At 29.2% G+C, this 11,077-nt stretch overlaps 2 protein-coding genes across 2 annotated transcripts; both read right to left on the bottom strand.

Annotated features, from left to right (window-relative positions):
- Positions 1-5,600: 5,600 nt before the first annotated feature.
- On the bottom strand, positions 5,601-7,075 carry LOC137818916 (RING-H2 finger protein ATL39-like). Its single transcript, XM_068622571.1, has 3 exons — positions 6,582-7,075; positions 6,118-6,215; positions 5,601-5,998 (listed from the first exon to the last, which is right to left on the bottom strand). The coding sequence occupies exons 1-3, from the start codon at positions 6,738-6,740 to the stop codon at positions 5,698-5,700; spliced, it is 558 nt and encodes a 185-aa protein (XP_068478672.1). The 5' UTR covers positions 6,741-7,075; the 3' UTR covers positions 5,601-5,697.
- A 3,134-nt stretch (positions 7,076-10,209) lies between these two features.
- LOC137817980 (xyloglucan endotransglucosylase/hydrolase protein 31-like) lies at positions 10,210-10,845 on the bottom strand. The gene has a single exon (XM_068621206.1). It carries the CDS (start codon positions 10,843-10,845, stop codon positions 10,210-10,212), a length of 636 nt encoding a protein of 211 aa, XP_068477307.1.
- Between the last annotated feature and the right edge of the window lie 232 nt (positions 10,846-11,077).

Raw genomic sequence — 11,077 nt, 5'->3', positions numbered from 1 at the left:
GTTATTAGGATCTTTAGCCACAATAAGTAACAGTGGTTCACAAAAGTTGTTTTTCAAGTGACTTATTAATGCATAATAACCTCTTATGATACAAAGTTGACAATAAATATTTCCTAGTTGCATCACCATTAATAATAACTTTAGACATGTTTTTTATATCTCTATGTATACACATACTAATGTCAACCTCGTATTTGAATTTGTCCATGTCCATTATTTCGATTAACTTCACTTAATTTCTTACCTTCATTTTATGAATACCAAATTTGACCATCCATGTGCATTGTTTTGAAATACTTAAGCACATGAATGTTTAACTTTGTTGGTTTAATGTATAAGTTGAAACATACCAACCCTAATAAGTACATTAAAGAGCTACAACCTTATTTCTTGTATTTCACCCTAACCCTTCTTCAATCAAGCTTAAGCTTAATAACTATGCAATTTAAAAATGCGTGTGAAGGGAGAATGAAATGCATACCCAACCCCAACCTGCAAAATAGCTAGAAAATTCTCAGGCATATATCACAATGTTTGCTACCATAGGGTTCAATAATCTAACATAAATAAGAAGCAACAATGTAAACCAACATAGATACAACAAAAGAGGAAATGTAAACATACAAAAATCACAATCATTTTACACATTCAACTAATTAGGCCTAACTCTCTAAAAATATCCCTAGTGGAGCCACTATCTATCGCAACCAGGCTCACGACGGTGGACGTCATACCAAAATAAAATTTTAAAAATACAGATAAGGGAGTCGTCACCATAGTTTATTGTGGAAAATTACGAAAAAATAAAAAAGATTGTCTACAAACCGAATTTGGGATTCGTACGTCGATTATGCGTAGTGAAGGTATTAACAACCCTACAACGCTCGTCCGAATAGCATATATTTAATTAAATATGTGAAACGAGTGTGATTTTTCATAATGATTACTTTTCCCCGAAAATAGAAATAATAAAATATTTAAAAATAAAAATATTTTTGATTAGTTGCTGCAGTGACTAAATTAGAGACTATTTTACGGATTAAATAAATTTTTGGTTTCTAAATCAGTTTCTATTATTGTTAATTGGTTTCTAAATTGGTATCTAATTAGCAACCAAGATTTTTGCTACCAAATTTAGAATCTAAATAATTGGTAGTTAAAACCTTAGTAGCTAATTAGATACCAATTTAGAAACTATTTAACAATAATATAAACTAATTTAAAAACTATTTTTTATTTTAGTTTAAAAATGATATCTAATTTATTTATTATTGTAACTAATTATTTTGGTTTTTAAAAATTAGATTTTATTTGATAATTTTCTCGTCTTACGTACACTACCATTCCTAACTGAAAATTAAGGTTTAGATAGTTCTAAGGGTTAAATTATTTGAGAATGTTTGAGCTAGTGGGCTCTTGAAAAAAAAAATGAAACTAAACTTTTTTAAAAGTGAACCTAAAAATGGTAGACCTTTCTCTATGTATTTTTTTCGTAATAGAAAATGAGAGATCACGTAGTTTTGGGTCTTTAAACTAATTTGAAAGAAGTTTGATATTTTGTTTTTTAATTTCGAAGATTGTATACTTTTTTTAGAAAAGAAAAGTTGGTGGGTGTATAAAACAAGGATGGTAGATAGCAAAAAGTATTGGGCCATCTAAATGGACTCAGGCTTCAAAAGAAAAATGGTAGTGCACATCTAAATTGATTTTTGTGTTGTTTTTTCCTATTTTATGTATTGTTTTTATTGGGTGAGGTTTTGTGTAAATTTTTGGTTGGATGAGCTTGTATTTTTGGGTGATGAAAGTTTTTTGTTTTTGGGTGATTAGTTGTGATTGCTTAGTCCATAATACCGTCACAAAACTTAGTTCCTACCTCCAAAAGCCAACCAAAACTTCAAAACGGTAACCACAGCTCCACCTTTGCTCCTTGAAGCTTAAAGCACCCTCCACCAACATCAATAATCAACCAAAAAAAACAAGGGTAGCCATGGAAGTCATCGACAATGCCTTTTCAAATAAAAGTGGCAAGGCTAATTTTGGTATTTTAAAAAAATGTAGGGGTGCTGGAAGAAAGACCCACAACCACGCACTTCGACATTTTAGTTGGGTTGATTCTTGATTGTGCAATCAATATGATGTTAAAAGTTTGACTATTTCTTCTTGCACTTCCATAACTTCTCTTGGCACCCTTTAGGTTAGGTAAAAATATCATTTTTTTTCTTAAAAAAATACATTCTGGATTCTACAATTCAAAAATGTATTATTTTCTATTTACACCTCCTGAATTTACTATTTGATTATTTTTTCATTAAAAAAATACATTTTGAATACAGAATTCGGAAGGTATTCCTGAATCTAGAAATTCCTTCCAAATTTTGTAATCCATAAATATCTTTTGGAAATTTTGTAATCCAAAAATACATTCTGGATTCCATAATTTGTAATATATATTTTTAAAGAAATTCATTCTTGATTATAGAATTAAAAGAAATTTCTAATTCAAAAATACTTTTCAAATTTTATAATCCAAAATTTTATGGATCACTCATTTAAAAATAAAAATCATCAATGAAATCAAGAGTATTTTGGATATTTTAAAAATAATGAAGATGACACAAAATGCTATGAAGGTGATATTGACTAGGAAAGCTTCGGGGATTGTATTCACGAGTGAAAAAAATATCCTTTTTACTATGCAAAACAGTAGGTGGAAAATATTTTATGAAAAATAACATTTTTATCCATGCAAAAGAATATGTGAGAAACAATATTAGTAAATAGACTTTTTTTTAAGTAAAAAACTATCTCTAAAATATATTAAAAGTAATTAAAGAAATTGTTTCTAATTATATTTTAATGAGAGATTAACAATTGTCTTTAAATAAATAAATATCTTTTATAATTGTTAAAAATATAATATCTAATTATGGGATGGTATTATTAAAAATAAGTTATTATCTTATCCATTTTAATAATTAATGAATTTGTTAGGAGACTTAAATGTCTAATATATTTATCAATCACCAATAAATAAATAATATTAGTTAAGGTTAGGATAGAAGATAATCATAAACCTAAACGAAAATAAGGTTATAAAAAATCTATATAATAAATCCATCTATACCAATAAGACTCGTCTAACTTTAAATTGGATTAAAGAGTCATTTCTTTACAAGAGTTTCAGAGACAACGATAAAGGTAGAAACTAAGATCTCTCAAAAGTCATCACCAACTACATGTCAGTATTAGATAAATGGTAATTGTCCAAATGATGAAGAATGTCCAAATTTACATTGGTGGGTTGACACCAACAACAACTATAACACTGACGAGTACGTTACTCTTAATTTTTTGTAGCCTTTTGTATTAACATGCTAATACATATTGATTATATACAAATTTCTTAAAAAATCATTAGTCAAACATTATTTTATTTAATTCTAACAAAGTATGTTCCTTCTTAGTTTAAGAAAAGAGACTAACATTGTTATTGTTGTTTAACATAAATCATGTCTCATTTCTTTAGATTCTTTTGTCATGTCTGATTTATGTAGATTCTTTTGTAATTGTTTTTCAATATAAAAGTTCTTTTATATTATTTTCATATTATTATTAATTTTTAGTGAGATATTAAAAGTTTATCGTGCAATCCATTTTTTATATTTTTATATCTTATAATTTATTCATCAACAAATAAACAAACTTTTGTAGGACAATCCAAATTTCACAAGATTAGTTTATTGGATACTACCTCCCAAATGATTTGTTAAGATTAACTGTGATGGAGCTTTCACTCTTGATGGAAGAAAGGCTAGTGCAGGAGGTGTTGTTAGAGATTGTGAATGATTTCTTTTTGGCTTCTCTACTGCCTTAAGAGTTGGGTCAACAGAGGCTGAATTATTCCCAATCAAAATTGGAATGGAACTAGCCATATTAATGGGGTATAAAATTTTGATTGTTGAAAGTGATTCTCAAACAGTTGTCCAACTTATCAACTGGGACTCATCAAACAAACTCATTCTTTCTACACTGTTGTGTCTTCTATAATTCAGATGGTGCTAAAGTTGATTACATTTGTTGGAACCATGTGTTTAGAGAGACTAATTCTGTAGGATGACCTTGCAAAATATGAATTATTCTTATCTTTGAACTCACCTATTACTTTTTTTGAGTTTGCTTTCGATATTCTCATTTTTAATTTATGTGTTGATCAAAGTGGAAATATGTACTCTCGCTAAATTATTCATGTATAAAAAAAATATCTTGTAATCTTCTTTATTCTTATTGTTTTATTTATTTTAGAAGACAATATTAGTAAAAAAAAATATATTTTACATTGATTAGTTTAATAAGCATGTTTTACATATTAGTTGTCTAAACAATTAATGTAAAATGTAATACACAATTTGATATAACTTTTTAATTATATATTTCAGAATGTTTCCAAATAAATTAAATATACTTATATTTATTACAAATTGTGTATTTTTACAATTTTAATTATATATTTCAGAATTAATATCAAATTGTGTATTTCGCAATTATACAAGATGTGGGGATGCTAAGAATGATACCTTAAAAATAAAATCTGGCCAGAAAATTTAGGTCTTAAATATGTTTAATTTATTGTTTGAAGAAAGAAATATTGATAAGTCTGGATATGAAAAAAAAATACTAAAAGACCATCACAGATTATGTAAGATTATTTTATTAATGACACCTTACATGTTCAAAGATCTTAAAAGTAGGAACAACTTCTTGTTAGAAAAAGAAAACAAAAATTATAAATATGCTTCTATCATCAAATATCTATTAACACATTGAAAGTTTAACAGAAATTAAATGTAAATATTAGATTAAATAATCATTATTCATATAGACAAATTTTCTGTTCCTTTAGCTATTCATCACCTCCTTTATACATTTCTTTCATACAAAATGACTTTTTTTTATATTAATTTTTCATTATTGCTATTTTTAAGTAAGTTTTTCTCGCCAAATGTAGTTTGTATGATAATGAGTGAGTGATAATAATAAGTAAAAGAAAAATAATTAATAATTTTATTTTTTTATGTAATATTGTTTACATTATATAAAAATTAAGTTATAAGTAAAATTAATAACAAAATGAGTATATTATACTTATATTTTATATTTGTAATGAATACTTTACACATGTTCTATTTGTGAGGTTTTATAGAGGAATTCTATGAGTATAAATTGTTCTTTAATTTTAAATTTTTTAGAAGATTTAAAAAAATATTGATATCTGAAAACAAAACTAAATAAAAATTACAATGACTTTTAATATAAATAAGGATAGTTAAATATAAAATAAAAATTCCTGTTTTATCTTATAAAAAGTTTTTCTGACTTAATATGTTTTTTTTTCTCTTCCACGAGCTCATCATATATACACCTACACTGCACACACTTTTTCTATTATTTATTTATTCAATCTTTAGATTAATTTATTTCACTACCTTGTACCATTTTTTAATGCTACTTCATAAGTTGTTTTGCTCTCATTTTTATCTCTCTGCTATAGATAGAAAGGATTCAGAATTATTCAGTACTCAAACAAAATTCACCAAACAAACTTATAAAAAAAAGTGTGTTGTTAGTATCTAGAGAGAATTACTAGCAATGTTCCTTTACATACACAGAATATTAGGCACAAATTTGCTTTCTATCATCCTATCTACCTTCTAGTTCTCCCAAACTTTGCAGAGATATCATAGAATTTGGTTCAATTTGTCTGTCACTGTCTATGTTCCTTTCTGAAGTATTGGACTCAGCCAGAGACTGTCTAATGGTAAATGTTACATGACTCACATGTTTTGAATCAGAAGAATTTTGCAGTGACAAACGACACATTGGACAAGTGGATTGTTTTCTCAGCCACATATCAATGCAAGAAAGGTGAAAAGTGTGGCCACATTTTGGTATGATGCGCAGTAGTTCTTTTTCTTTGTACTCTGCCAAACATATCACACACCTGCACAACCAAATTCACTGATTTATCAACATTTTGATTCCCATTAGAAAATATCTGCTTCAAAATAAAGGATAAAATACAGCAAGACTTAAGAACATTGATTATAAACTAGACTTAACTGTGTGCTTCCCGTTGAAACGAAGGCTTCATGGTTGAAACTCAAAGTGGGGATTGCAGCAACAAAAGCAGGTGCAGGGTCATTACCATGAAATTCTGGCTGTCAAGTAAACAGTGCAGAAGTTAAAATCTGAAGCACCCAACATGAACAGAACACATGCAAACCAAAAGTTCTTAGCTTTAAAAGGAAGTATAAATGCTAATTAATACCAAGCATCCATTTCTTTATCTGATTGAAATTTTTCATCACATATTTCCTCTACAAAATTGAATGACACCTGAATCACAGTAAGGACTTGTTATGCTGCTATATATCATTTTCTCAAATGAAGTTTAGAAAGATAAGCACAATTGAAAGCCATAACTTTGTAACTAATAAGAGTTCAATATTTTGTTTCATTCTCAATCACTAATCATGTTATAGTTAACTAGCAAAATGAACTCAAAGGAAGAAGAGAGAAATTACCCGTTCTATGTCTGTTCTTGGTTCAATTTCATATAAACTTGGTACTCCCACACGCTCTTGTAGTCTTCCACAAATTATTCTTGAGCAAACGAAGACAATGAAACTTGCACTCAACCCAAACCCAATGATAGTAGTCACCAAATTGGTATCAAAACCCATTGTACGTATATCCACCCCCCAACCAATCTTCAAAACCAAGCCACAAACCCCAGAAGCTAAAACAAAGAACAGAACAAGAATCACCAAAACATGGCACCCACTTCAAATATATAACATTAGAGCAGAGTGCACACAGGTTTCACATAACCCACAGGTTTCAAGAGATAAATAGCATGATAAATAAGGAAAACAGAAAAAATGATTGACACCCAAATGAGAACTCTTGAGAAAAATAAAGTAAAAATATGATTTTTTAAAATTTTTTATGGAATCCAAGTGGCTTTGGTGTGAGCCAAAGAGAAAGAGAAGATGGATGGTGGGGAAGAGACGGGAGAGATGTGGAAGAAGGACGTTCGTTTTTCATTGTGTTGTTTATTGGAATCATATTCTTGGTGGGGTACACGCCATGATTTGACCGTCTAACGACAAATCGAAGGGTTGAGGCGTAGAAGATGGTGGATGTCGAAATTCTTATGGTTTTTGGCAGCAATTGATCTCAATGGTGTGGAGAAAGGACAACATAGTTTTTAAGGTTGAGATTCTGACAACTCTGTATTTGCCTTGTCTCTTTCTTTTTCTTTGTGTGTCTCAAGACTTTAGGATAATTTAACTTTCAGGAATTTCACTGTTGCTAATTTCTTCAAGTTCACCTCTGAAAGTTTCAGTAGAAATACTAATAATAATATAATGATGTTGAGAAAGTATTTCAGTGTTTCTGCAAGTCAATTGGTTACAGATGTTGAGGTTTCTTTCTGTTGGAAAAGTTATTCTTATCTTCACATTTTTATATTTTCTTAATTTGATAGTTTTAATAATTAGATTAAGATATAAAGTTAAAGAATAACTAACACTCAATGTCTTTTCATTATTTGAAAGTTAAAAAAAAAATATCCTTCTTTTGTCAAAGCATAAATTAAAGAATCATATTGTTACTTTTAAAATAATGGTGATTTTTTTTTTATGTAGTGTCTAAAGTATTTTTACTTATTTTAAGTGTTATTTTGTTGGTAAAATTAATCAAGAGGTAGCTTATGCATGTGTTAGATGAGATCAAATTAGTGAAAATTAGTGATGGTGAGATAATATATTTAGTCTATTAATTTATTTAACTCATTTCGTATAAGGTTTATTAGGTTATCTAACTTGTTTAGTCTAGATTACAAGAGAAATGGGACAATTCATTATATCATTTCTATTTTTATTTAATATTATATGTATATAATATTAATATTTTTTTTATAAAATTAAAATTTAATAAATTTAATTTTCATTATTACTTAAAATATGTAAATATATAATAAATTTTTTAAATAGTAAACTCTTCTAATTTCAATTGAAATCATAGAATATTATAATTTCAATTAATGGTCGTAATATTTAGTAACTTAATATATTAAAAATAGTTTTCCATTCATTTTACAAGAAACATTATCTAATTAACTAGTTAAAATATATAAAATATTGACTTGATTAAGCATGATGATTTGAGAAAAATATATATATTAGAAAATATTTTTTTAAAATGCTCAATATTTATACTCAAAATTTTTTAGTTAAATATTATTTATTGAATAAAATGTTTGCAAAGTTTTAAATTTAATTTTATATATATAACAAATGCATATCTAATTAGATATTAATTAGTTAATTTTAATTATTATAGACAAAAAAAAAATAAAATGTATTCTACAAAGTCCATAAATTTAATTGGCTTAAATGATCGTTAAAAAATATTTAAAATTTATTCCATCAATGAGAATAAATTATGTTATCAATGACTTAATTATATTTTTAATCATGAATTAAAAGTGTAAAACAAAATTGTTCTTAACGCATACAATTGGTTGTACTCTTATAAAGTGTATAAATTTTTTTTAAAAGAACAAGGAGGTAGTATTATGAATCTCATATATTATTTTATCGCCTCAATTAAATTATGATCAAAGCTTTTTAAGAAGTTGTGCTAAGATGATTTAATAAAATAATATTAGTATATTGTGTCATTATGTTTAGATCATGCATAGAAATTAAACACTCCATTTTTAAGAACATTCCTATTTGATATGGTTTTCTTTTCAGAATCAGGATCTAAATGGTGTTTCAGTTAAAAGTTTAACATTCCATGTGTATATAACTAGCTAACTTCACTTTACTCCCTCTGCAATTTTCATATCTAAAGTCGTTAGGAACAAGATAAGCGTGTGCATCACCATAATCAACATTATTTTAGAAAATATTGTGTTGAATTGACTCAAATAGAATTCATTCCTTATCAATTTAAGGACTTAAAAGGTATTATAGATAAAAAAAACTTAGGTTTTTCGAATAAGATAATGTATTTCACACTTAAAAAAAGACAACAATCAAAGGAAGAGTTTCACACACAATTGGAGTTATACCAAACCATAATTAGATCTTTCTCTTGTCATAATAATTTTGTTTCTCAAAGGAGATTATTCAAAAAAAAAAGTAATGTCTAGAAAAACAAAGAATTACCTAAGAAGTTGGAGAAAAGATCTTTTTAAAGGTTTCACTAAGAAGTTGTACATTTAGTTTGCATATTTGATTCACCAATTTAGCTAATTATATGAAGTTAGACTCATATGATTGATATAAACACTTTCATATTTATTTTCATGTAATCAATCAAAACCATAAAGTTGAGGAAAATACCCATTTTGAGAAGGTTTCACCAATAAGTTCAACATTTTTGTTTGCATATCTTATATTGGAGTTAATTTAACTAATTACCTGAAGTTAGCCTCATATGATTATCAGCAAATGTAAACACTTTCATATTTTTTTTCATGTAATCAATCAAAAACATAAAGTTGGGGAAAAAACAACATTTTAATTTGCATATTTGATCCACTATTTGAGTGGATTTAGCTAATTACCTAAAGTTAGCCTCATATGATTATCAACAAATATAAACACTTTCATATTCATTTTGATGTAATCAATCTAAATCATAAAGTTGGAAAAAATACCCATTTTGAGGGTTTCACCAACATGAACATTTTGATTTACATATCTAATCTACCATTTAAACTAATTTACTCATTACCAGAACTTAGCCATCAACTAATATAAACACTTAGATATTTGTGGTAAAATATAAGTAAATTTTTGTCAAAATCAATTTAGTCAATAATGAGAATGTTAACATGTTATGGACAGGCCAACCAGATAAGAAAATCCATAACTTTTCCATATCAAAAACATCCACTCTCAGCATGTTAATTAGGTTTCTTGGTTGATTATTACTTTAAATATTTTTTATTTTTCATATTAGACAGTGGTTTATTTTTCATATGAGTTTAATAATTCTTATTTTTAACATGTAAGTTGAATCCAACCCTAACCAACATACCCTAAAGAACTTGCATTACCACATTCTCCATCAACATCACTTGCAAGAAAAGAAAAGAACACAAACCCAGAAGATTCAGAGTCACAAAAGCAGAACTCACTCATGGTCAACAGCAGTGGCAACAGGAACACGAATGTCCTTATATACACAAACATAAGGCTCATCAGCCCCACAGTACTTCCCACACCACTTCCCATCGCTGATCCCACTAGCATTCCAAATCGAAGCGTACAAAAACATAGCTTTCTCAGGGAACCCTTCTCCCTCCTTCCTCTCCTCCCTCCTAACCACCTCTCCATCCACGCGCCACTCGATCGTCTGCCTCCCCCACGCGATTGCGTACTCGTGGAACCCCTCGGAGGCGTCGAACCCCAGATGGTGGATCCTTTCGTTGTTCCCCGCGCCCCCAGAGAAGAAGTTTGTTTGTACGAGGGTCCTGTCGCGGCCCAGAAACTCGAAGTCGATCTCGTCCTGGGACTTGTCGCCCTCCTGGGAGGAGAGGTAGAGGTTGAAATTGAGACCGTTGGTGTCGCCCTCGGGGCACTTGATGAGGGCGGAGAAGAAGCCCGAGTGGAAGCGGGTGGGCGTGCGCCACCGCGCGCCGCCGCGGATGTCGTAGGTGAGGGTGATGGTGTCGGAGATGGCACAGTGGGAACAGGCCTCGGGAGTGTAGTCGATGGCGATTTGCTTCAATTGTTGGGTGGCGTGAGAGAGCGGAAGTGCATCCGCCATTGTTGGAGTGTGTGTGGTGTTACAGGATGAAATGGAAATGTATGCAGAGAGTGAGTAGGCATTGGGCCTCTGGCGGGCCGGGCTTTCGGCCCGTAGCGCGTCCATTTTATAAAAATTAGTAATAAACATATTAAGGCAATTGCTTCCTGCACCCGATCAATTGTGACTGGCACCTGACAAACTTTTTAAAATCCCATTATGCCCTTGTCTTGCGCAGAACAACAACAACACT

This window comes from Phaseolus vulgaris, chromosome 10 (assembly GCF_000499845.2).
Source record: "Phaseolus vulgaris cultivar G19833 chromosome 10, P. vulgaris v2.0, whole genome shotgun sequence".
Lineage (NCBI taxonomy): Eukaryota > Viridiplantae > Streptophyta > Magnoliopsida > Fabales > Fabaceae > Phaseolus > Phaseolus vulgaris.
Note: the sequence above shows the minus strand (reverse complement) of the source record. Positions and strands in the feature narration are given on the sequence as shown.